General features: G+C 46.2%; 4 protein-coding genes and 1 non-coding gene across 8 annotated transcripts in view; 2 read left to right on the plus strand and 3 right to left on the minus strand.

Annotated features, from left to right (window-relative positions):
* Window positions 1-419: 419 nt before the first annotated feature.
* On the minus strand, window positions 420-8,551 carry BRMS1 (BRMS1 transcriptional repressor and anoikis regulator). 3 transcript variants are annotated; one of them, XM_042440251.1, is made up of 11 exons: window positions 8,429-8,551; window positions 7,017-7,174; window positions 6,445-6,535; window positions 5,655-5,782; window positions 5,475-5,554; window positions 4,336-4,432; window positions 3,317-3,409; window positions 2,163-2,227; window positions 1,974-2,013; window positions 1,431-1,569; window positions 420-912 (listed from the first exon to the last, which is right to left on the minus strand). In XM_042440251.1, exons 2-11 carry the CDS (start codon window positions 7,141-7,143, stop codon window positions 795-797), a joined length of 978 nt encoding a protein of 325 aa, XP_042296185.1. In that variant the 5' UTR covers window positions 7,144-7,174; window positions 8,429-8,551; the 3' UTR covers window positions 420-794. The 3 variants fall into 3 exon arrangements, with proteins under 3 accessions (XP_042296185.1, XP_042296186.1, XP_042296188.1); XM_042440252.1 differs by having other exon boundaries at window positions 7,017-7,170; window positions 8,429-8,520; XM_042440254.1 differs by having other exon boundaries at window positions 7,017-7,149; window positions 8,429-8,504.
* A 1,304-nt stretch (window positions 8,552-9,855) lies between these two features.
* B4GAT1 (beta-1,4-glucuronyltransferase 1) lies at window positions 9,856-12,698 on the minus strand. The gene is made up of 2 exons (XM_042439483.1): window positions 11,384-12,698; window positions 9,856-11,052 (listed from the first exon to the last, which is right to left on the minus strand). Exons 1-2 carry the CDS (start codon window positions 12,440-12,442, stop codon window positions 10,861-10,863), a joined length of 1,251 nt encoding a protein of 416 aa, XP_042295417.1. The 5' UTR covers window positions 12,443-12,698; the 3' UTR covers window positions 9,856-10,860.
* Window positions 12,699-13,029: 331 nt separating this feature from the next.
* On the plus strand, window positions 13,030-13,114 carry TRNAS-ACU. The gene has a single exon. It is a non-coding gene; the product is annotated as a tRNA-Ser (tRNA).
* A 2,217-nt stretch (window positions 13,115-15,331) lies between these two features.
* SLC29A2 (solute carrier family 29 member 2) overlaps window positions 15,332-25,420 on the minus strand; it is a 12,617-nt gene continuing 2,528 nt past the window's right edge. The window contains exons 3-13 of one of the 2 annotated variants that reach the window (XM_042439482.1): window positions 23,864-23,945; window positions 22,964-23,148; window positions 22,482-22,621; window positions 21,785-21,919; window positions 21,215-21,312; window positions 20,288-20,372; window positions 19,238-19,413; window positions 19,055-19,160; window positions 18,617-18,702; window positions 17,617-17,816; window positions 15,332-17,107 (exon numbers count right to left, since the gene is read on the minus strand). In XM_042439482.1, coding sequence (XP_042295416.1) covers window positions 16,996-17,107; window positions 17,617-17,816; window positions 18,617-18,702; window positions 19,055-19,160; window positions 19,238-19,413; window positions 20,288-20,372; window positions 21,215-21,312; window positions 21,785-21,919; window positions 22,482-22,621; window positions 22,964-23,148; window positions 23,864-23,945 — 1,405 coding nt within the window. In that variant the 3' untranslated portion in view covers window positions 15,332-16,995. Of the gene's footprint in view, window positions 17,108-17,616; window positions 17,817-18,616; window positions 18,703-19,054; window positions 19,161-19,237; window positions 19,414-20,287; window positions 20,373-21,214; window positions 21,313-21,784; window positions 21,920-22,481; window positions 22,622-22,963; window positions 23,149-23,863; window positions 24,122-25,420 lie in introns of those variants that run through there. The other variant, XM_042439481.1, reaches the window with a different exon arrangement.
* The window catches only part of LOC121915327 (transmembrane protein 121-like), a 43,278-nt gene continuing 36,453 nt past the window's right edge, over window positions 18,596-25,420 (plus strand). Inside the window, exon 1 of the mRNA XM_042439486.1 lies at window positions 18,596-19,188. The gene's annotated coding sequence lies outside the window, so the exon portion shown is untranslated. The remainder of the gene's footprint in view (window positions 19,189-25,420) is intronic.

Below are 25,420 nucleotides of genomic sequence, written 5' to 3' on the forward strand. Positions count from 1 at the left end.
CTGTGTGACTTGCCAAAAGTGGGTTTTCACGGCCGAGCGGGGATTCGAACCCATAGGCATAGTTCAACACTCAAACCACAATGCCATAATGGCTCCTATATTGACAGGTCTTGGTTTATACGTCCCAGATGTTTTGGACTATACTGTCCCGCCATCTAATCTAGTTGTTAGGGATGGGATTCGGGGCTAAGGGCATATAAATCAGCGCTTCTCTGTATTAAAATATCATGTACCACAGCATTCCCGTCCTTCCTACTCAGAGATAATGGGAGTTGTAGTCCAACGCATCTTCTGTTCAGCAGAACGTTATGGGGCAGCGACGACTTTCACATGCCGCCTCCCCACAAAGTCAGCCTTCTCCTCTGTATTTGGAGACTGTAAGGATTGGATTGAAAAAAGCAAGAACAGAAGTATAGCGGTGGGATTTCACTTCTTTTTAATCTGACCAGTTAATTGACCCGTTCCAGTAAAAAGAACTGCCCGCAACCACCGAATCCTTACTGACACGCATTTCCTCCTTCAAAGCAGATGAAAAAGACACACCGGGCAAGAACAATCCAAACTTGAACAGGAACAAACGGTGTGCCTTTTGTTGACTCCACAGGAGGCTGCTAACATCTCGAGGTAACGGCAAAACTATTCAGCCTGGCAAGCACTTCTCCTTTTGGCTCCTGGGACATGGCCTCCAATCTGTTACAACAGGGCCCTTCCGTTTCCAAAATGGATCACGGCTGTGCTGGTCCCAGGAGAAGCAGGGAGAACCAAAGTCCGTGGCCTCTCCGTCGTGTGGGTTGCTAGGCCTTGTGTACTGAATACTTGCCCTTCTGGAGTTGGGACACGTAGATTTTGGTCTTGGTGCCGTCCTCCTTGCGGAGCCAAACTTCTCCAGTGCTGATCGCCGTGATCACTGCCCTGGGGAAAGAGAACAAGATTTGGGAGAAAGGAGGAAGACAAAAAGAGGGTAGCATGGATGGATGGATCTCAGAAAACGCCAGCTTTATCTATCGTGGCGCTGCCAGCCCCCAACCCCTTATCTCTCTTTGGACCTAATTCTGCTTGGCTGCAGAAATGGAAGTGATGGGAAGCAGTGCTGTAGTGTGTCCTAGTTAACTGTGTGTTCTGAGCCTGAGAGACTATGACATTCCCAAGTTACCCAGAGGGTTTCCATGGCTAAGCAGGGATTCAAATCCTGGTTTCCCAAAGTCACAGTCCAATGCTCAAACCACTGCACCATGCTGGCTCTCTTTTCCCCTCCTTCCATGAATTTAGATGAATTCCAAGGGATGCTCCCTTTCAAATGAATGGGAGACAGCCCAATACATTGTGTGCAAGATTCTATCCTACTCCAGTGTGGATATAGGGTGGCTTTCCTGTTCAGTTCAGGCAGCCTACCCAGTGCTCCCAGTTACCCCCTGCCCTTTAGCACTCACTGGATGGGTGCTTCTTCCCCAACGCATAAGGTGATGCTCTGCCCTTTGACGAAGGTTTCACCTTCATAGTGGAGGTAGCCATCTTCGCAGTGCGCAGAGAACAGGGTTGGAGATGGCAGCTTCTCAGTCTTCACTGGGCCTGGAAAAAGAGTGATAGGAAAGGGGGAACAGAGGGTCCCTAACAGGTAGCTGCCTATGCTGGCTAGGGCTAATGGGATATATAGTCCAACAGCATCTGGAAGGCCCCATGATTCTATCCCTGGTCCACAGGAATGAGGCCTAAGACGCTTTCCTCAATCTAGTGTCCACCTGACTGCCTCTCTCAATGAAAGGAAGACATCTTGAGAACACCAGGTTGAGGAAACCTATGCCAAGATAGGGCAGACCCATTAACAGATCCCTACTCTGACCTCCACCTCTTCTTGGAGCCATAATTCAGCCAGGTCCCTGCACCCTTCCAGATGCCAGGTCACAGTCATAAATCTCTAAGGACTGGCTCAAGATCTCTTACTCGTACCCACATATCCCACAGAGGACTCTTACCTTCTAGTTTCCGCTTCGGGGGAGACACGGCAGCTTTAGCCTGGAAAGAAAGAATAACTGTTATGATAGCCATATCTAAGACTACAAAGACCAGCTTTCTAGGGCTCACCAGCTCCCACTTCCCAGAGCCCTTCAAAGTCCTGGCTCCCTCACACCTTGATAGAATGAAGCCTCTTTTTGGACCCTTGCCTTTTTGATGGCTGTCCAGTCCTCCATGATGTCCATATCGTGCAACATGTAGACAATGTATGGCCGTGAGGAAGGCGAGTTAAGAGATCACTTCATATTTGGTAGGCTACACTTTGAATATCCAGGTTATTTGAAGGACTGTATGCTCAATTTTTATTTGTTGTGTTACTGTTTCAGTTTGTTTTAACCGGTTTCAGGTTTTCTGGCGGTTTACAGGTTGCGTCTCCCTTATCCAAAATGTTTGAGACTGGAAGTGTTTTGGATTTCAGAGTTTTTCAGACCTTGGAATATCTGCATATATAGAAAATGAGATACCTTGGAGATGGGACCCAATTGTAAACATGAATTTCATTAATGTTTTGTATACACATAGCCTGAAGTTAATTTTATACTCAATGTTTTTAATAATTTTGTGCCTGAAACAGAGTATACACTGAACCATCGGTAAAGCAAAAGTGTCTCTAGCTCAGTCACCCATTTGGACAATTTTGGAGTATTTGGGGATTTGGAATTCCGGAAAAGGGAGATTCAACCCTGTAATTGCTTTTCAGCTTTGTACGTTGTTTTGAACTGTTGTAAGCTGCCTGGAGTGTCAAACTAGGGGGGGGGATCAGAATATGAATAAATATCATCACCATCACCATCCCTTTGAACTGTGGGCTTTGCTTCATCTCAGAACTGGGAAAAGCCCCTCTTTTGCACAACTGGTCCCACAAGGGTTGGCTGTGACCATGCAAAAGAAAAATATCTCCCAGCTCTATAAGAGACACAACTCCAGAGAACAGGACCTGGAACAATGGATGCAAGCTGCATGAAAAGAGATTCCGGCTCAACATTAGGAGGGACGTCCTGAGAGTAAAGGCTGTTCAACAGTGGAACACACTCCTTCCTCGGAGTGTAGTGGAGTCTCCTTCCTTAGAGGTCTTTAAACAGAGGCTGGATGGCCATCTGTCCCAGGGGGTGCTTTGACTGAGAGTTCCTGCATGGAAGAATAAAGGGGTTGGACTGGATGGCCCTTGCGGTCTCTTCCAACTCTACAATTCTATGACTCTAACTTTTATCCTACAGGAGAAACTGTGAAAGGTGCCCTGCCCAGTTCACTACTAGTGAGCCCTACGGTAAGCTCCCAGGAAAAAGCCCACACAAAAGGATATCCGACACCAGTGGTGGCTTCTTCCTCTTGCCAGGCCGGAGAGGGTCCCATTCCTTGGCGCTGTGCTTTGGCCGAAGCTTGTTATCCCACCATTCTAGAGGAGAAAGGAACAGAGAAAATCTGTCAGTCTTTCCTTCCCAGTACTGCTTACACTCACTGGCAGCAGTTTTCCAGGCTCTCAGGAATAGAAGGCTCATAGCCTTTTAAAATCCTGGGACCAGAGATCTAGCTATGGAAGGCCAGAAGCAAAATGTGGGCACTGGCCCCCAGTAAGAATTCTAGCCTCCCTCAATAAAATTTTCCTTCAGTCCCTAAATCTCTAGCATTGCATAGAATGGAAACTATTCGCACCTAGAACCTATATTTCTAGGTTCCAGCTTTACGCCTATCTTTGCTGTGTGTTGCTTTCCCTTGGTAACCCCTTTTCTATATTTCTTTGGCTTAAGTCTTAAGTTACCGCAATGCTATAAATTTGGGGGATGAAGGAAAAAATCATTTGGGAGGGCAGAATTCTTATTCTTATTTGGGATGGAGCAACGCCCTCATTTAACTACCCAGCTCCCCCATATCTACAGTGTCCCCTTTGAACTCGCGGGGGATCCTTTCCGGAAACCCCTCCCCCCGGCAAGTTCGAAATTTCGCGCATATTCAAGCCCATAGACTTGAATGGGGTGAGTGCATGAGGGGCGTGTGCCACGGACATGTGCCGCATTAAGATTAATTGCAGTTGCCCCTCCGCGGATTTCCAAGTCCGCGGACTTAGAGGGGCAACTGGATGTCCTGCCATAAGAATTTAGTATGATTTTTCTGTTTAGGAGAACACACTCTACCACTGAGCTCTGTCTTATGCAAAATGACAACATTGGTCCACATCGCTCCATACTGATCTTGTGACTAGGGCTTCAGACAGCCCTGCTTAGAGATTTGGGGGGGATTGAATCCTGGGCCTCCTAAACTCCAAACAGGTGCTTGACCTGATGCAGAAGCAACAGGCGTATGGCAGAGCACTTCCACACTGACCTGAAGTGAGGCCAACGCTGTGCCTGTCTTCCTCCAAGCGCTGGATCCGTTCCAGAAGACGTTCCTGGAGGCTGTCAAACAGCAGCAGCTTCTCGCTCTGGGTGCGGAGCAGAACCATAATCAATAAAACGTGCCTTTGCCCCCTCTATTGTATACAAAACACAGTGTAACACAATACATAAAACCAATGCACAGTATCGGTTCTGTCCATAGATGGTAGTCTGGACTATACCAGCAAAGTCGGCTTAAAGAGGCTTGCCTTCAATGTGCATCTAAAACCAAGACTTGTTGGAGTATGGTTAGCATCAATGGAATGGATCTTCCACACAGCACAACGGTGGCAACTATGGAAGACTAGGATGTTGCATTAGCATGCCAGGAGGTCTTGGAGGTCTGCATCCCTCCAACAGGTTTTAAAAACAACAGGTAGTGAGTAGAAGTCACTTCTTGTTCCAAAAAAGCCCCCTCCTGTGTGTTGTCAAATGTTGACTTGTGAAAGAGGCAATCTGAAACGGGCTGTGTTTGCTAATTAAAGAGACAGGAGCTCTTGAATTGACAGGTAAGGATGCCGGCCAGCAAGAAAACACCATTCAAACTGCTTGCAGAAGAATGTATATACAAGTTGCTAATTACTGTTTGCTAAGGAAAGCTGGCGCTGCAAATTCAAACATGTAATTGCAGTCTGTAAATTCAGAGCTGATTCATGGGTTCTATACTAAGACAGAGGACTGGACCACAGACACAAGACACAGTCACATCATCTTCATTTGCAGTGGAAAGACTGGATTATACAATCCCAATCCAATCAATATATAGAGATTGAACAGGGAGAGGGGAATACCTGGCTTGGAAATAGCACCGGAACTTGGAAAAGTTCCTTTTCGGGTACTATGACACAACTGGTTGTACTCCATAAAATTAGATGTGTAGACTATGCTCTAGATGTAGCATAGTCTACCCATACTATACCACAGCATTCAACCCTAGTCATGACTTGTAATGTGGGAATCCAACCCAGGTTCGGAAGCCTGGCTAACTGGACCCATGTGCATTTTTGTGTACTGCTCCATCTCTCAGGAAAGGAAGGTGAGATGCTTTCTCTGTCTTCCAAGCCGGGTAAGAAGTTGAGTAAAGCTAACCTCCAGGTGCTGCTGTGCTCCCTGCACCTCGCACTGATGTTTATGGTGGATCACCTCCAGGCAGAAACCTCGGTAAATCCCTGCGGAAAGGCAAAACATTGGAGACTGCAGTGGGAGCCTCTGAGGTTTACAGTATTTAGTATTCGTTTCATTTCTAGGCTTAAACAAAAAGGCCCTTACCGGCCACTTCAATCCGAATCTGCAACTGGTTCTGCAGGACCCCCAAAGGGTTGAGGTATTCAACTGCTTTGCCCGACATCACATCCTCCAGCTTGGCCTTCATTTGGCTCAGACGCTCCTTGAAAAGCCTGCGACAAAACAGAAGATGCTCTTGATACATCACCCTCTCCTATCATAAGCATGAGCTGTATAGAGTGTTGTGGTGTTGTGGTTTGAGTGCTGGACTGCAACTCTGGCTTCAAATCCCCGTTTGGACATGGAAACTCATTGGATGACCCTTGGCAAGCCATGCGCTCTCAGAGAAAAGCCAGACTGAAATCCCAACTCAACCACAAAGCACATCAGGTGATTGTTTTTGTGGGTTTTTCAGGCTATGTGGCCATGTTCCAGAAGGGTTTATTCCTGACATTTTGCCTGCATCTGTGGGTGGCATCTTCAGAGGATGCTGGCATGGAAGAGATACACTATGTGATCCTTGGTTGAGAGCAAGGGTCACACAGTGTATAAACCCCATTCACTTCCATGCCAGCATTCTCTGAAGATGCCAGCCACAGATGCTGGCAAAACGTCAGGAATAAACTCTTCTAAAACATGGCCTCATAGCCCGAAAAACCCACAAAAAAACCTATGGATGCCAGCCATGAAAGCCTTCGACCTCACATCAGGTGACTTTGGACCAAATCTCATATATATATATATATATATCCACCTAACCTACCTCGCAAGATTGTTGTGGGGATAAAATAAGGGGATGGGAAGGAGAGAAAGGACAAAGAGGTTGGCGACTCACGTTTCTTTAAGCTGAGAAAACTGCTTCTCCAAGTGCAGCATCTCTTCCAGGCATTCCAGCCGACGGCGCTCATAGTCTTCCTCATCCATCTCTGTAAAGAAAGACAGGATATTTTACAAGATCTGGGCAACAGATACATAGATGCAAGACAATAACGGTCTGCGCAAGGAGCCAGTATGGTGTCGTGGTTTGAGTGTTGGACTATGACTCCGGAGACCAGGGTTCGAATCTCAGCTCAGCCATGGAAAGCCACTGGGTGGCCTTGGGCAAGTCACATCCTCTCAGCCTCAGAGGAAGGCAAGAAGAAACATCCTCCGAACAAATCTTGCCAAGTGAGCCCTATTATAGGTTCACCTTAGAGTTGCCATAAGTCAGAAACGACCTGAAGGCATACAACACACACATCATTCAAAGGGAACTTGAGACTAACTGAAACATAGAGGAGGTAGGCATGGCACTTAAAGTGGATTCAAAGTGCTATACTTGCAGTGTGAAAGGCATGGCAAGAGGCCACCACCCATGGGTTCCCAAAGGAGAAATATGTGATTTATGGGATATGTGTATGTAGTTACCTGAGCTCTCCTCTTCCGATTCGGACTGGCTGCCGCTGCGGTCATCCTCGCTCTCGTCTTCCCCGTTCATCTCGGCCGCTGAGTCTCCTTCGGCCTCCATCTCCTTCGGAAGGGGCTGGACAGGCATTGGGCTCTATTGGGATAATAAGGTCACCTGGCTTGGGGGAAACAAAGACACAAAATGCCCCATTTGGAGAAAGGCAAGAGAACAGGACACAGAGCAATGGAGGCAAGCAACAGGAAAAGAGATTCCAGCTCAACGTAGGAGGAACCTCCTGAGAGTAAGGGCTGTTCGACAGTGGAACACACTCCTTCCTCGGAGTCTCCTTCCTTGGAGGTCTTTAAGCAGAGGCTGGATGGCCATCTGTCCCAGGGGGTGCTCTGAGTGTGAATTCCTGCATGGCAGAAGGGGGTTGGACTGGAGGGCCCTTGGGGTCTCTTCCAACTCCAGGATTCATATACAGTATACACAGTATGTATATGTTTGTATGGGTATTTTGTGTATGTGTATATGTGTGGCAACACACACACACGTATGGCTGCATATGTGTGTGTGTGTGTGTGTGTATATATATATATATATATATATATATATATATGCTTGTATGGGTATATTCTGTATGCATATATGTATATGTGTGTATATATATATGTGTGTGTATGTGCTCATATATGTATGCCTGTATATGTCTGTGTGTATGTGTCTTTCTGTGTCTGTATGTTGTGTGTGTGTACATATATGTTTGAATGGGCATACTGTTTGTATATATATGTGTGTGTATGTGTCCATATATATATATACACACATGTATGATTGCATATGTATTTGTTTGTGTGTCTATATATATATATGTGTGTGTGTGTGTGTGTGTTTGTATGGGTATATTGAGTATGCATATATGTGTGTGTGCATACTCAAACATATGGCTGTATGTATGTGTGTGTATGCACATGTATATGTGTGTGTATATGTTGTGCATGTGATATAGATATATAGCTGTGGTTGTATGCATATTTGTAAATAACACATTAAAAACCCTGGCATGGGCAACCTATGTCCCCCAGGTGCCATCCAACTGCACCCCCCGTCATCCCTACAAGGCTGAGGGATGATGGGAGCTGCAGTCCAACACAACCTGGAGGTTCCTGTTGCCCACCTACTTTGGAACAAAACCCTCCCTTGATTTTAATGAAAGAAGCCAACTCTTTCTTAGCAATCCCTTGCAGGAAAGAAACTGCTGAGCCCTTGCAAGAGGGAAGAGGAAGTATCTAGGTCCCCCCCGTCCGAGTTGGAATGGTCTGGCCCAGCCCTCGCCAAGCGGGGAAATGGATAGGGCTGAAATGGGCGGGACCAACAGTCACCACGAAAAAGGGGGGGGTTTGGTGGGGAAACAGCGCAGACCCCTCATTACCTGGGGGAGGGGCCGAGGAGGGAGACGCAGGCGACGCTCAGACTCCTCTCTGCAATCGGATTCGGAAGTCGCTCTCGCTTGGCCACGCCCACCGACGCTGGCCAATCAGAGCGGCCGAGCGTGGCCCAGGCCGCTCGAGTTCTCTATGGTGCGCGGCTTTCCTTCCCTCGTCTCTCTATGGTCCGCCGCGCTGCATTGTGGGAACCCAGAAGCGTTTCCATGGCAACCCAGATCCCATTTTTAAAAATTAATTAATTAATTTTAATTTATTTTTATTTATTAAAGCTGAGCCTTTTTATACCTTTTTTGTTTCATGACTAGCACTTATCTTGCTCAATAAAGAGAAATGGGTTTAAAATAAATAAAATAAAAATCAATAAAAATAAAATAAATAACACTTAATAATAATAAAATAAATACAATAATAATTATAATTAAATAATAATTAAATAAAGTAATAATAAAAATAAAAATGGCTAGTAATTTTTACTACTATTTGCTAAAGGGTGTGTGTTTCTGTAATTAATGGGTTTAAAATTAATAAATCTAATAGTAATTTTACTACTTATTTGCTAAAGGGTTTGTTTTGTGTGTGAAATGGATTTAAAATAAATAAACCTCGTAGTAATCTGGCTTGTAAATTTTACTACTTATTTGCTAAAGGGCGTGTTTGTGTGTGAAATGGATTTAAAATAAATATAATTTAATAGTAATATATAGTAATTTTTACTACTTATGTAGTGTTTGTGTGAGAAATGGGTTTAAAATAAACAAAACCTAATAGCAATCTAGCTAGTAATTTTACTACTTATTTGCTAAAGGGTGTGTTTCTGTGAGAAATGGATTTAAAATAAGTAAAACTTAATAATATAGCTTTGGTCAGCCTTTTCTTGGTATATTGTGTCCAGTTCTGGGACCACAATTCAAGAAGGATGTTGACACTGACTGGGGCTAATGTTGGCATTAAAGAGAGAAATTAAAGCACATTGAAAGCATCCCGCAAATATAGTGAAAATGGCGGGTTATTGCGCAAATGATTATCACACGCAATTGTGCAAATAAAGTGATGTCGGAAATGCATTGCCGCTGAAATCCCGGAAGTAAAAAGATGTGCATTAATCCTTCTTTGTGACCATTTGAATGGCAGGTTTTGTGTGACGTCGTGTGAAATCGTCATGCGTAATTATGCGGTTTTTTCTGGGATATTCACGGGACAAACTCCCGATCTCCTTTGTGGGTCAATCTTCCCTCGATCTTCACCTCCATCTTTAGCCGTTTTGCTCACAACTGGACACTGGATGTGTAACCATTTGCACAAACCATTGGTGGCTTGTGATTGAAATGAGTCCCATCTAGTAATAGGAAAATGACCCCTGTACCACGAAAAAAGACATTTAGACATTTGGCGCAATGACGACGAGACTGAATCATTTTCAATCCAAGTAGTTCATTTTAATCCATTTGTGTTTTGAAGTGTTCCGGCAAATATTTCGATTTCCACCCTTCCTTTCACAAGAAGTACATAGATATATCAATTCCCATTACACAAGGGGGAAAAACCTGAGGTTACCAAACTGAAGAACAACACTTAGGATAGAATTCAAGAATCTGGACTCCTTGCTCTGTTTCTCCAAACCATCAAACTCTCTCAGAAGTCAGAACCCAAATCTCAAATCCACTTTCTCCACCTTAAATAGTAATCATACAACATCAGACCTTATTCTGCAGATCTGTTTCACAGAATGCCAGTCAATTGGGAAAACAATCTGATGGGATCGAAGGCATCTTCATACTATCAGGATCCACAGGTTTCTTATCCTATCCTAGCCTATCTTAGCCTATCCTATCCTATCCTGGGATAAGAACTATAATAGCCCCTGGATTTCAAAAACATAGAATGCCAGACAAGGAAAACACGACTACCAGTAGTTGGTGGAAAAGGCCATTCTTAACATTATCAGGATGGAAAGGTTGGTGTCACAGGTTTCTTATCCAAGGTTTCCTATCCTAGGAAGAGAAAGATAATAGCCCCTGAAATACATGGAGAGGAGATCACCAAAGAAAACCAAGGATCATTAGGCCAAGGAAAGGACCCTACCTGAACCCATGCCAAGCCACAATGTTGTAGTTAAAGCTACAACAGTGAGCTAGATGGACCAAGGGTTTGACCCAGGATAAGGCAACTCACTACCTTCCTGTTCTCCAGGGACTCATTAATCCAGTGTGTATTGTGTGCACAGACTCTCAAAGATGAAGCGCAAGGACTTCTAGCAGCAACAAACCTACTTGGAGTGGACCAATCCCCTACACCTTCTCCAATTTCTATAGGAGCAGTCCTTGTCCTGAGTTGAGCCTTTCCGTCAAGGCTGGGTGCGCCACCCTTCGTCCAAAAGCAGAGGCACAGTCGTCTACCTGCAAACACGGGCGTGAAGTCAGCACCGCCGTGGCGAGGCGGGGTACCGGACCTTCAGCTCCTGCTTGAATTGCCGAAAGAGCACTTTGTTGCGCTGGTTCTCCGCATCCTTTTGCGCATGGAACTCGCTCGCCACTTTGAAGCCCTTGTGCACCAGGAAGGCGTTGCTCAGCACCGAAAAACGGAAGCCGGCCACGTGGAGCTCGCAGGCCTGGTGGGGAAAGAAAACGACCACGTTAAGACCAGGGTTTGGTTCCTTACCTTAGCCGTAAAAGCCGCTGGGTGACCTTGGGAAAGTCACACGCTCTCAGCCTCAGCTAATGCGACACACAACTTCATGAGCTATTTTTGTTACCACATCACAGATTTCACCATCGATGAGGACTATTAACCTTTCTACCCTGCATTTCTTCTAAGGTGCCACAGATGGGTTACCTTACCGTTTGTACCTTCGCAACAACCCTGCAAGGTAGTTCTGGCTTAGACTTCTCGCATGATGGGTTTTCAATGCCCACCGATGCAAATGCCACCAAGTGACTTACCTGGCTGATCCGGTTGAAGCCGTACTGTTTAAAACGTTCGTCGTAGGGAGGCACCGAACTGGCACCAATGTAGAAGGGTTCCCAAGGGTCTCGCCACTCCACTTCGTAGGCCACGTGGAGGGGGCCGCCTGTGGGAAGATTCAGCCACTGGGAGTAGTTGGTGGGAGCCTGGCACCGGGCACACAGCTCCTCGTAGAAAGGCCGGATCTCACCCACTTGGTATAACTGCAACAACTCTGTCTTGGTGCCAGGGATGCGGCGAGTGTGGCGGATCTCGAATGCTGGCACCACAAAGACCTCCGGCAACTCCTGATGAGGTTTTTTGCTCAATGCCAGGAAGGCCTCCCGCAGACCCTCGCTGGGCACCATGTCCATGTCCACAACCAACATCCAATGCTCACCCGCCGCCCTCCTGGCCACGTTGCGGAGCAGGTTGTTGGGGTAAAAAGCGTTGGCGACGTCCATGGCATAATTACGCCGGCCGGCCCCTAGCCGTGCCAACTTGGCGAAGACATCCCCACAGCTTTGGAGGTGGGCAAATTCCCCGCCGTCCTCCATCTCAGAGAAAGTGGCCACTTGGTCAGCATGGCACACCAGGTGGAGGCGAAGCAGCTGGCGGAGAGGGAAGCAGAGGGCCGCCAAGGCGTAGATCATGGCAGTGGCCAAGCGTACTTCGGCCAAGCCGGGGGCAAAGAGGGCCACGGAAACAGGGCCTTGCCAGCGCTCCGCCAACCTCTGGGCATGGTGCAAGTTGCCAAGGCTGGTGTGGGTGACCAGTACCACGTCTGGGCTTTCTCGTCCGTCCCAGGACCCCCGCAGCATGTCCCTGTAGACGCGATACTGGCCGCTGGCATCCAGGAGACCACCACTGGCTAGCACTTGCTTGAGCCTGTCTTTGTGCCCATCGCGGGGCAAAGGCCGGTGCCCCTGGAACAATTCGGCATAGCGGGAACGCTGGTCTTGCCCATGCAACCCAGACAGAAGGGCCAAGTAAAGCAACTGCAAGCCGGCCACCAGCGCCAAGGCAGCCACCAGCACCTGGAAGCAAGAGCAGTGCATGGGCACAAGAGGACAAAGGGGCACCAGAGGGGCCTCAAGCCTGGCCCATCTGCTCTGGACTACACCTCTTTTCCCTTTTGCAAAAGAATCCAAACACTGTCAAGGGAATGGAGAGGAGCTGCATTGCATGCAAAAGCAGGGTCCCTCCAAAGGCCCTCCTGCAATGCATTGCATCTGCTGCACCCACACTATTCTTGTACTGACCTTTCCTTCTGTTTTGCAAGGGAGCTGGGGGTTGGCACAAAAGAGATTTGGAAAGAGGGGACTTGTTTCCCCCAGCCTCTCCTGCGCCCTCTGCCAAGGAGGAGGACCCAATGCAACAACAAGGCACTTGCATCGCATTGCAAGGCAGGTTGCAACACTTCAAACATTCATGCATGCAACACAGGTTGTGTTGGCTCCTTTTCTGTGCTTGCACTTTGCTCCCTTTATTTGCAGAGTAAAAAGTGCATTGGGAGGTATTAAAGGAGGATGGGAGGATTGCTTGCAAAAGAAAGGGAAAGGCAGTAGGGTGCCTTGTGTCTTTGCATAACCCCCCTAGTCTTGCCTGGAGCTACAGAGCAGCTGGAAGAGTGCCCACAAACCCAGAGGACAAGGTGGCCGAGTGGTCAAGGCGATGGACTACTAATCCATTGTGCTCTGCACGCATGGGTTTGAATCCCACCCTCCTCGAGACCCTTTTGAGGCCCAGGTTTTCAGCTTAAGAAGGACAACAGCATCCCAAATCCACAGCACAGGGGTATTTCTATGGGGCCAACCAAAATGCACAGTGCACATGTGTTGCAGTCTCATCCAAAGCCCACAAAATAAGCATGCTACAAAATTATCCAGAATCCACAACACAACATACACGTTACTGTCTTGATCCCAAATCCACATGATATACATGGTGAATTAACCTAAGCAAGGAGGTTCCTTTTCCTCCTTGCTCTCTGTCCAGCTGGAAATATTTTAGCAGCATCGGTATTGGAAACATTGCAAGAAAGCTTGTGCAAGGAAAGAGTGGGATTCTCTCCCCCGATGTTGCAAGAGTTTTGCTCAATGCAAAAATAAAAATGCTATATAACCTGTTGTGAGTGTGAACCCAGCAATGAGCCACATTGTGTTCAATGCATTTATGTAGTAATAATGTGCCTATAATGATGTAAGTAGTACAACTCATGTAAGGGTGCGCTTATACTGAAGAAATAATGCACTTTGGCACCACTTTAATCTTCAGGGCTGCCTCTTATATAATCCTGGGATTTGCAGTTTGGCGAGGCACTCTTTGGCAGAGAAGGCATTGCAAAACTACAGATCCCAGGTTTCCATCGGCTGGAGCCTATGGAAAGTGGCGCCAAAGTGCGTTAGCTGAGATGTATCTGTACAGTATGCATCTCCATGCATTGATAAAACAAGAAGATTTTCTGACCATTGACTGAAGGTTGGCATTTGTCTTTTCAGCCGTGAGGTCCTGAGTAGAGCTAGACATGGTTTGTAGGACCGTGGCTTCAGAAGGGGTCCCATGGGTCGTCCAGTGCAACTCCATGTGCAACACAAGATCTCCAAACCTATCATCCCCGGTGCATAGTTCCCCAGTATCTTTTTGAAGACGTCCTCCCATTGCCGAACTGCGCATCGCGTCATCTTCTTGGACACCTTACAACAATCTTGTAAGGTAGGCCAGTACTGTCCTTATATTGCCATAGGAGGTTGCAGTCAAAATCTTATTAAAAGGATTTTAAAAGGTTGGTGGAACTAATATGGTCCCATAGTTGCCCACCTCTGTGCCAGATGCAACCTTTATCTACTTTAGCTATTTTATTGTTTACATGTACAGTGATGTGTAAATCTACAGCGCTATAGTAATAAAGCATAATAATAATAACAATAATAGACCAAACCACCTTTTTAAATTAAAAACCTTTATTGCAAGGAAAATCATAATCTCTCCAAAACAAATAGCTATAGTTCAACATTGTACATACAGCAGCAATGTCCCTTTAACAAACAACGAGTAAAAATGTGATTTTTCTTTTCCTAAACGAAAACAGACGCACCGGATTTGATCTTTGGGGAAAGGGGGAATTATAGGACAGTGAAATACTTCTTCCACAAATGGCGACATAAATGGAAAAACACATTATTACGGTCATAGTCCTTGTCATAAGGCTAACGTTAAGTATTGGAAAGCTTATAGTCAAATCGCACTCAGTTATATAGGATATTGCTTAGAGAAGTAATGCGAACGGAGCAGGTCTCTTGGGCTGCAGTGAGGTTTTCCTTTCAGATTTATAGGGATGTATAGAGTTTGTTATTTTTAGGTGCTCCTTCAAACCGTTCCTGACTTACGGCGACCCTAAGGCCAAGCTATAATGGGGTCTCCTTGGCAAGATCTGTTCAAAGGAGGTGTGCCATTGCCATTCTCTGAGGCTGAGAGAGTGTGACTTTTTGCCCAAGGTCAACCAATGGGTTTTTATGGCCAGGTGGGATTTGAACCCAGGTCCTCCATAGTCCATCGTTCAAGCTGGCTTTCCAGGGCTCCGGAGTCAATAGAGTTTGAAAAAGGAGGGTTAATATCCCAGGATGTTCGGAGGATATCTGATGCTGCAGATCCCCAAAATCCATAGGACAGAACCGTGGCAGCTAATGTGGAATCATTGCGCTATATGCTATATGCTATATGAAATTAAATGTGCATAGTGTGAAAGGGCTCCTCACTGATCTCATGGGTGTGCGCTACAACTGGCATGAAATAATAAATCTTAGGGTCCAAACAGACAGGCCAAAATGAAGCTGCTTCGGGTCACTTTGGAGGTATGCTGTTTAAATGACACACGCATCTTCAGAGGCCAGAAGATGCACCAAAGCCATGCTCCAGTCCTTAGGACTGGAGCATGACTTTGGCATGGCTTCTGGACTCTTAACACGCATGCATCATTTAAACAGGGTAACTCCAAAGTGACCCAAAGCAGCTTCATTTTGGCCTGTATGTTCGGGCCCTAAGTTACAGTACAATCATGTGTAAGGTTTGAGAAACCCAACAAAAACCCCATTCGCACATAACATTCCCTTCTTAAAAAATGTGCGAATGAGGAAAGTATGTACATTCAGCAGAGACCCAAAGGTAAGCCATGGGTCCCTCTTATGCATTGACTCAGTTGCAAACCTGGCTATGCTACTACAGACATGCGGAAGAAATGCCTACATTCAGTGGAGCATGTTCCCCTGGATTTTGTGCGCTGAGAGAGTGTGACTTTCCATAGTCAAGCCGGGATTCGAATCCGGGTCTCCAGAGTCATATAGTCCAACATGCAAACGAATACACCGCACTGGTTCTTATACAAAAGGGTTTGAGATTTTGCAAACTGTTCCCATTCACAGAGAAGCGAAGTGTGCGGATTTTCGTAGCAGTTTGAAGCAAGCAAACTTAGGAAGCAAAGCAACGCAAGCAGAGGAGGGCAAGAGTCGCCTCGGGAAATGGATTTAGATTTGGTAAATCCAGCCCTAGGAGTTTATCACACAAAGGAGATTGGAGGTTTATCCCGCGAACATCCTGGAAAAACCGCGTAATGGTTTCACACGGCGTCGTGCAAAACCTGCCATTAAAGTGGTCACAAAGAAGCATCAACGCACATTTTTTTTACTTTGGGATTTCAGCGACAGTGAATTTCCAATACCATTTATTTGTGCAATTGCATGTGATAATCATTTGCGCAATTACTCGCCATTTCAACTTCATTTGTGGTATGCTTTCAATGCGCTTTAATCTCTCTTTAATGTTGAAATCAACCCCGGTGTGATAAACTTCATAGATGAAATCAGTGGCTTTAGTATCTGTATACGTCTTCCCTAAAGAAATTGTGCGTTAATAGGACAAAATCCTTCCAGAGCTTGGAAGCCCAGCAGAAAGAGAAGTGAGATGTATAGCTATTGCAAAACTTTCCTTTTTGTGCGTAGTAGCCATTTCTTTCCCAAAAAGATGGGTCTTGCCATTGGTCCTTTCCATGCTCCCCATCCTGAAAAGGTCCAGAGGTGTTCCAGAAAGAGACATTCAAGCGCCTGAGGAAAATGCGATGTGATGAATCTAAAGTCATGTATATGACACCTATATAGACATGTGCCAAAACAGAGGAGGTTTCCATTGCTGGAGGCCTAAGACTGGTGCCAGCGCTATCTTTTTGCAGTCTGAATTGGTCGCCTCGGGCGGCAGATGTTGAGAGACGGCAGCAAGGTGCGCCCTGTGCCTCCTAAAATCACCAGATGTATTCAGATGCAACATACAACATTCACTGGTGTTGAAGATTCAGCTTCCAGTCCAGTAAATGGAGCAGTAGTGGTGCCATTTTGTAACTGGATCAACAGTGATGCCATTTTGTTTTTCACCAAGATGGTGAAGTGATGCCAACCCCAGCTAAGGCATGTCCCACCTGGCAGGCAGCTGGCACTATCTAAGAGACCAGAGATGGATCTTGCTAAGGAACAGATCAGGAGGGCATATCACCCAACGTCTCCTTAATCTGGTTCTCGTGCCCACAAAGGTGCCAGCTCCAGACATGGGAGGATATTCCCCATCAAAGCAAGGCCTTGAGGACAAAGGACAAGGCAGCCCCGCAGGAAAGTCCCAGGGCCAGGAAAAAGGTCATGATGGCACCCGCCAACTCACTCTCATGGGGCTGCACCTGCCTGGGAAAGAAAGAGCGAGGAAAGAGAGAGTTAAGTTGTAGTAAAGCGGTCATAGTCATAGAATTGGAAGAGACCCCAAGGGCCATCCAGTCCAACTCCATTCTGCCATGCAGAATAAAGTGACACTATGACTTCCCTCAATCTATACTATACTATACTCCTATTGATGCAGCCTAGAATTGCATTGCATTGCATTGCATTGGCTTTTTAGCTTTCTTAACAGTCCTTTTGCAATGCAAGGGCTCACTATGACATGCCCCGCAAAGACCTAGGCAGCTGCCTCAATTCATATCAAACCAGATTTAGGAGTTTGTAAGCCTTTTGTAAAGCTTCATCACCATGCTCACGGTCTGCAACATTTGGTAGGTTATATGTTCTAAGCAAGCGGTTTACAACATGTGCAGAGTTGCAAACCCTCCCATCTTCATCTTCTTTAGGATTTGGACGCCCATTCCCTCTTAATGTCGGTTAGATTCAGGAGGCAAGTGTATTGAGACTTTCCTACTTACTTTGGGGCCAAGCACATGGAGAGCGAGACGAAATAGCCGTTGGAGAGGGAGAAGACCACCATGAAGAGGATGAACCAGGCGTCCTGCTGGAAAAGCGTGGGCAAATAGGCGCGTTGGGGGATGTTACACAGGAGTAGGAGAGGGACGAAGAGCAGACGGAGACCCACCACTGCCGGCAGCAGCTGCAGGAACTTGTCTGGCTGGGGAGAGCGAAAACGCCAAGCAAAAAGATAAGTCACAAATACATCTATGTTAAATTGTTGCTTGCTGTTGTTGTGTGCCTCCAAGTCGTTTCCGACTTAAGGCGACCCTAAAGCCAGACCTCTCCTGGGGTTTCTTTGGCAAGATTTGTTCGGAGGGGGTTCGCTATTGCCTTCCCCTGAAGCTGAGAGTGTGGGGCTTGCCCAAGGTTTTATGGATTTGTCCATTGGGTTTTATGGATGAGCCGGGAACTGAACCCTGGTTTGGGAGGCACCAACACTCTTTGGCAGAAAAGGTCTGGTAAAACAAATCCATAGGATGGCACACTTAAAGTGGTGTCAAGGACTACCCTTTCCTGAGGATGCTGAAACAGCCTCCTTTTCAATGTCACAGGCCTCCTCGCTCTAAGAAACTAAAACCACTATGGCATGCCAAAGTGATGGCCATGTTTCTTATCCATCATGGAAATGCCAAGGTGATGGCCGTCTTTCTTGACTACCACTGAAATGCCAAAGTGATGATCATTTTCCTTGACCACTATTGAAATGCCAAGGTGATGATCATCCTCCTTGCCCAGTGTGGAAATACCAAGGTGATGGCCATCTTCCTTGACCACCACTGAAATGCCAAGATGATGGCCATCTTCCTTGACAACTACTGAAATGCCAAGGCGGTGGCCACTTTTCACGCCCACCATGGAAATGCCAAGGTGATGGCCACCCTCCTTGCCAACATAGCAAAGAACCCAGCTGGGATACAGTCGCATTCCAGACCCCAGTAAAGAAGCATCACTCCTTACCCAGAGGAAATAGGAGGTAGTGCTGCGTCCCAACCAGTCCATGACGTTGAAGAGAAGGAAGCAGCAGACTGGAGTGAAGAACTTTCCTGCGATGGAGAGAGGAAGGAGAAAAATTGGGTGGAGGGCAAGGCGAATGGGACACGGGACTGCGGTTTCTTATTGTCGTTGTTGTGTGCCTTCAAGTGGAACAAGTAGCTATTCATAGTAGAGTTAGAAGGGACCACGGAGGGCATCTTGTCTAACCTCTTGCCATGCAGCTAAAGGACACCTGAAAGATGCCCATTCTGGTTACTTTCTCCATCCCGGTTCCTTTTTTCAACTATAAACTTCAGGATCTGAACTCAGGATCTTCCAACATCCTTTCCCTGTTGACCCAGCTCTCTGTAACCAGCTGGATGTGGGTCTCCCCATCCCTCTTTTCCAGCCATCATGACTTACTCCAGGTTTTGTTTTCAGATGTGCTGGCGACGCTGGCAGTGATGGCAGGGAAAACAGACAGAGTGATGGAGAAGACCATGACGATGCACAGGGCCAGCTGCCAGATCTGAAAGGATAAAAGAGGATAAGAAAAGGTGGGGACCCGTAAAGTCCAACCAAGACCACCATTCTGGCACCATCTACCTTCTTGAGCACATGTAGGACTGATGGTTTAGGTGGGTCCAGGGCTACTCCACAACTCCCGTTCGTCATCTGAGGGGCACATGGCAAGTCTTCTTGTGCCAGGGACCTAATATTACCATTGCTTAGGTTGAGCATCTCTCCTTGGGAGGCATCTTGCATGGTAGTGGGGTCATCCTCTGGAGAGACAAAGCACAAGAAAGGATGCCATCATTTGCTTCATGCAGAAAATAATAGTTATTGTTGTTATTATTATTATTATTATTATTATTATTTCTATCCCATCTCTTCAATAAGATCGAGGCAGCTTACATCCATAAAAACCATACAGCACAATAATATAAATCCAACTCCACAAATACAACAAACCATATAATAAATACAGTTAAAATCATTAAAATAGTAGCAGTCATTAGATATCATATACACAAAACACAAATGAATTTCCATGTTCAGACTTGGGTCCCATCTCCAAGATACTTCATGATGGAGTTTATCACGCAAAGGAGATTATCCCGCGAGTAGCCCGGAAAAATCGCGTAATTACGCAGAACGATTTCACACAACGCCGCACAAAACCCACCATTAAAGTGCTTATAAAGAAGCATTAATGCACACCTTTTTACTTCTGGGATTTCAGTGACAATGCATTTTCAACATCGCTTTATTTCTGCAATTGCATGCGGTAATCATTCTCACAATTCCTCGCCATTTGCAGGATGCTTTAAATGCGCTTAAACATCTCTTTCATGCCGAAATTACTTTCGGGATTTCAGTGACAGCGCATTACTCGCTATGTTTGCTTTATTAGCAGGATGCTTTTAATGCGCTTTAATCTCTCTTTAGTGCCAAAATTAGCCCCGGTGTGATAAACTCCTATGTATATACAAATATTCCACAACCCAAAACATAACACCAAAATCCCAAACATTTCTGGCCCCAAGCATTTCGGACAAAGGAGACCCAACCTGGAATGTTTAACAAAGTTATTGGAGAGCTCTGGACTATTCCTAGTTAAAACTTGGAGAACCCGTCTCCTTTTCGGCTACTCACCCGGAGCAAGAAGTCCAGCCTTGGTCTCTAGTTCGCAACCTGGCTCTTCTGGGGTTTTTTTGTCCAGGTAGTGACGTGCAAAACCCTACAAATAAAATAAAAGTGTTATTGTTGCAATGCCCGACTTCACCTGGTCTCCATTCCCTACTTTCACCTTTGCCAGACAGTTACATGGTGCACAATAAATGGTTACTTTGGATAGGGGATGAGGGCAACAGCTGTATATACCTTTAACTCAGAGACAACATCAGGTTAGTCATTCCCAAACTTTGGTCCTCCAGGTGTTTGGGACTTCAGCTCCCAGGATTCTTGGTTGTCGGCCAAATTGTCTGGGGCTTCTGGGAGCTGAAGTCCAAAACACCAAAGTTTGGGAATCACTGAGTAAGATACCTGTCTAACCTGGACCTAGCATTAAGTGGAGTGAGACAAGAGCTTCAAGTGTTAGGTTCTGAGGATGGTATAATATCATAGCCATATCAATTGTTAAATTGGTTGCTCTGGAATAATAATAATAATAATAATAGGATTTATTTATATGCCGCCCAATCACTGAGAATCAGCTTGACAATATAAAACCATAGCCTATGCTCCGACCGACTTGCCTATTTCTCATCGCATTCGGTGATGATCCACAAAACCTGCACCTTCTTTCCTTAAACTTTCCTTCACAGATCCATGCTCAGGTCCCTATTAATCTATGAAAAGTCATGGGGGCAATTTGGAGGTGATCATATGCTTTAGCTTGACCTACCTCGCAGGGTTGTTGTGGAAACCAAGTGGAGAGGAGGAGAGCCATATGTGCTGCTTGAGCTTTTCAATGCCCTTTGCAACCTTCAATATTTCCACAGAGTTAAAAATACCCTTTCCTCTCCAAAACCCTAATTTTGCAAAAGCGAGGATAGGATACAAGTAAAGACTTCAACCCACCTTGTGGGGCAACAAGAGATAGCAGAGGATGGAGATAAGGGTCCCCACGCAAGGAGTGACAAAGTAGCCCAAAGCCGAGGTCCGAGCATCTGCGCCACCTGAAATGGCAGAAGACAAAACAAAGTATGGATGAAGCGCATACATGGAGGGAAGGGGTTTTTATTCTTTGCTCAATATAGAGATTACAACAGAGTTTGGGGATGGGAACCTGAACTTGTTTCTGGATTGTTGGACCGTAAAAACAACATGGCAGAAACACAAAGGCGCATGCAAACCCATCCTTCCTCCACATTTGTGGGTTAAGCATTCACAGATTTGATGTTTGCTGCCGCCTCCATTGCTGCAACCAAAAAATATGTTCTCTTTATGCAACCCCCCAAAAATATGTTCTCTCTAGGCATTTCTAGGTCTCCCAGCATGATTCTATGCTCAAATTCTGCAGGGGTTGACCACAGATTTGCACCGGGAGACCTAGATCCAGTCTACACAATAAAAATGATCGTGGCAGAATGCTGTTTCCTAGACAATTTAGTTTCCAGTTGCCTCGCCCATCCTCTTTAGGGTACTCACTGGCCATGGAAAGCAACATGGCGACGGCCGCAAAGGTGCCCGCCATGCCTTGGCCGCTCAAGAAAAGGGTGCTGTAGCTTTGCGGAAAGGAGCCCAGTTGCCCAAAGAGGCTGCCTTGCAGGATGGCACAGAAGGCTATGGAAGGGAAAGAAGACAGAGAGGGAAGTATGAGAACATCAGATGAGTCTTATTTTACACACACTGCAAAATAGCATTTCGGATAGGGGAGATTTAGCCTGTATACTGATAGCCTTTGCTTCTTCCAAGGAGTTTAAAGCAGCCTACGTAGTTCTCACTCGCTGCATTATCATCACAACAACCTTGCAAGGTAAGTTAGGCTAAGACAGTAACCAAACCAGTAACCGGACCAGTTTGGTGCCCCAGAAGGAATGGGAAGCTGGGTCTCTCTGAGATTACGGTAAATCCGAACTACTTCAACCTGCCAGCTCTCCATTTCTTCAATGTCTCCAAGCCAGAATTGAGAAAAGGTATAGGAAAGGGGGATTCTGGGAGCTGCACTCCAAACAAAGGAACATTTTTCCAGCTCTGTGCCAAACTAAACAGGGATTGTGCAAGCATCCCTTGCCAGAGATATCTTGAGACTATAGATTCCAGCAGGTCCAGGGAGCAAAGGTCAAAGTATCATTGGTCTTATGATAGTTGACGAACAGAGCCCCCCAAAATCACACAAACTCACAGTTTATGAACCAGACGCTGGCCATCGTGACGGAGAAGAAACTCCAGGGTGACATCTCCACTTGGACCAGGACGGCCGTCAGCACAAAGAGAAGCAAGATCCCGACCAGGCTGCCCAGGATTCGCACTGTGTCCGGAATGCTTTGGAAAGAAGCGATGGATGCTTAACAACTGAAGTACTTGATGCATGACTGCAGGATTGAGGATCCAGTGTGGTTTAAGGTTTGCGTTATGAGATAAGGGTTCGAATGTAGGCTTGGCCATAAAACCAGTGGATGATCTTAGTCAAGTCACGCTCTCTCACCCTCAGGAGAAGGCAACGGCAAACCCTTGCGCCAAGTTGGAAACAACTTGGCGGCGTGTGGCGACAAGGAATGCGTAGCACCAGAGGCTGTACTTGGAACGAGGAAACCTGTTTTGGAGCGGGTTTCCAAAACGGAGGAGACACAGTGGGTTCAAGGATCACGAAAATGGAAATCTTACCATTGGTAGAGGAGGGAGTTGAGCAAGGTGAATAGCAGCAAAGGCAGTTGAGAGAGAAGGGCCAGCCAGTTGCTGAAGTTGAAGCCGTCGCTGCAGCGGGAGCCAGGTTCGAGATCCGGCACTGTCTGATTCCCATCATCCTCGGCAGTTGTGCAGTTCCCCGTCGTGAGCTGTGACTGAAAATACTGATGAGAGAGTTATATTTGAGAGAGAGGAGGAGGCAGCTTCCCTATTTCCAAGGCTTAGGATCTGCAGAACTATAGTATACAGTAAAGCAAAGCATAGCATAGCATAGTATACTCTACTATACCCCAATTACTTTGCTGCCTAACTGCTTAAGACATTGCCTCTTTCATAGACGCCAATTGCAAGAGAAAACATTCTTGGAAACATGGGCTCCATCCACATCTGCACTGCAGAAATAATCCAGTTTGGCAACACTTTACTGCTACGGCTCAGTGCTGTGGAATCCTGGGAACTGTATTTTTGTGAGCCTTCTCTGTCAGAAGGCCACCCCAAACTTACAAATCCCAGGGTTCCAGTGCATTGAGCCATGGCACTTAAAGTGGTGACCAACTGCATTAATTCTGCAGTATGGATGCAGCCATGGTCAGTTTATATAAGGTATCAATAGTGTGTGTGTGTGTATTGCTGGCATGGGTGTGTGTGTGTGTGTGTGTGCGTGTGCGTGCGCGCGCGCACACCCACACACACAGCACTCTCTTCCATGCCAGCATTCTCTGAAGATGCCAGCCATAGATGCTGGCAAAACATCGGGAATAACCTCTTCTAGAACATGGCCACTGAGCCACAAAACCCCACAAAAAACTATGGATGCTGGCCATGAAAGCCTTTGACTTCACAATATTGTGAGTGTTGGAAGCCAAGCAAAAGACCCACCGGAATGGCTGTGATGAAGAAGTTCCAAGGGAGGAGGGTCCCCAAACCCAGGAGGAAGAAGATGATCCCAACGCAGTGGAACCTGGAGGGTTGGAAAGAAAGGTAGAAGAACATGGGAATCACTCTCAGGTCATAGCATCCTAGAATCCTGGAGTTGGAAGAGACCCCAAGGGCCATCCAGTCCAACCCCATTCTGCCATGCAGGAACTCACAATCAAAGCATCTCCAACCGATGGCCATCCAGCCTCTGCTTAAAGACCTCCAAAGAAGGAGACTCTATTACACTCCACTGTCAAACAGCTCTTACTGTCAGGAGGCTCTTCCTAATGTTGAGGTGGAATCTCTTTTCCTGTACCTTGCATCCATTGCTCCATTGGGTCCTAGTCTCTGGAGCAGCAGAAAACAAGCTTGCTCCATCCTCAATATGACACCCCTCCAAACTGAGCCATCATGTCACCTCTGAACTGTCTCTTCTCCAAGAGAAACATCCCCAGCTCCCTGAATCTGTGCTACGTTTTACAGTTCACCGTTTTAATGGCGGGTTTTGTGTGACGCTGCGTGAAAATGTGATGCGTAATTACGCAATTTTTGTGGAGGGGGTATATTCACAGGATAAACTCCCGATCTCCTTCGCAGGATAAACTCCTTTGACTTGTTTACTATCCCTCCTTCCTGCATCAGAGAAAGAGAGAGATAAAAGGAAGCCTTCAGTCCTTCTGGACAGGAAAATCAAGTTTTGGTGAAGTTGGGGAATGTGGCCAAATAGAGCCAATGCACCGGTGCAGAAAAGCAAGTAATTCAGCCTTTTTTCGTCCAAGCAATGCTGCAAAACGATCTGTAAGAAATTCCTATCTCCCAATGTATACCTGAATGCAAAAAAGAAAGACACACCTATGCAAATCCTCACAGCTCCCACTTCTGAAAAACAACCCATATCTGCGCAGAGATAGGTTTACATAACAGTCACAACTCACCAAAAGCCGAGGAAGTGTGCCAACTTGGGACTTACTGTACACAGAACAGAACTCTTGAGCCAAGATAGGTTCAAATGGGTTTGCAGGCTGGGAAGGGGGATTTTTAAAATCGGTTAAACGTGGGAATTTAAATTTGCAAGGCAAGCTACAGCCAGCCCTCCGTATCCACGGACTTTTTAATCTACAGACTCAAGCGTCCGCGGTTTACAAGTGTATGCATTGCAAAAAGCAAAGCATCACTTTGCCGTTTTGTGTAAGGGACGCCATTTGACTGCTCCGTTGCATTTAATGGGACTTGAGCATCTGCGGAGTTTGGTATCCATGGGGGATCCTGGAACCAAACCCTAGTAGTAGTAGTAGTAGTAATAGTAGTAATAATAGCCCATTGTATTTAATGGCAGTTTAACATCCATGAATATTGGTATCCATAGGGATCCTGGAATCAAACCCCAGTGGATACCAAGGGCCCACTCTAATAATAATAATAATATCCCATTGTATTTAATGAGACTTTAACATCCATGAATTTTGGTATCACTCTGGATCCTGGAACCAAACCCCAGCTGTTACCAAGGGCCCACTC

The sequence above is a fragment of the Sceloporus undulatus genome, chromosome 9, assembly GCF_019175285.1.
Source record: "Sceloporus undulatus isolate JIND9_A2432 ecotype Alabama chromosome 9, SceUnd_v1.1, whole genome shotgun sequence".
NCBI lineage: Eukaryota > Metazoa > Chordata > Lepidosauria > Squamata > Phrynosomatidae > Sceloporus > Sceloporus undulatus.

Coding starts and splice junctions, on each gene's coding strand:
- B4GAT1 (XM_042439483.1), bottom strand. CDS start 12,442: ATGCACTGCTCTTGCTTCCAGGTGCTGGTGGCTGCCTTGGCGCTGGTG. Junction 11,053..11,383: donor GCTTCAACCGGATCAGCCAG/GTAAGTCACTTG, acceptor TTTCCCCACCAG/GCCTGCGAGCTCCACGTGGC.
- BRMS1 (XM_042440251.1), bottom strand. CDS start 7,143: ATGCCTGTCCAGCCCCTTCCGAAGGAGATGGAGGCCGAAGGAGACTCA. Junction 6,536..7,016: donor ATCGGAAGAGGAGAGCTCAG/GTAACTACATAC, acceptor CTTTCTTTACAG/AGATGGATGAGGAAGACTAT. Junction 4,433..5,474: donor GAGCACAGCAGCACCTGGAG/GTTAGCTTTACT, acceptor CTCCGCACCCAG/AGCGAGAAGCTGCTGCTGTT.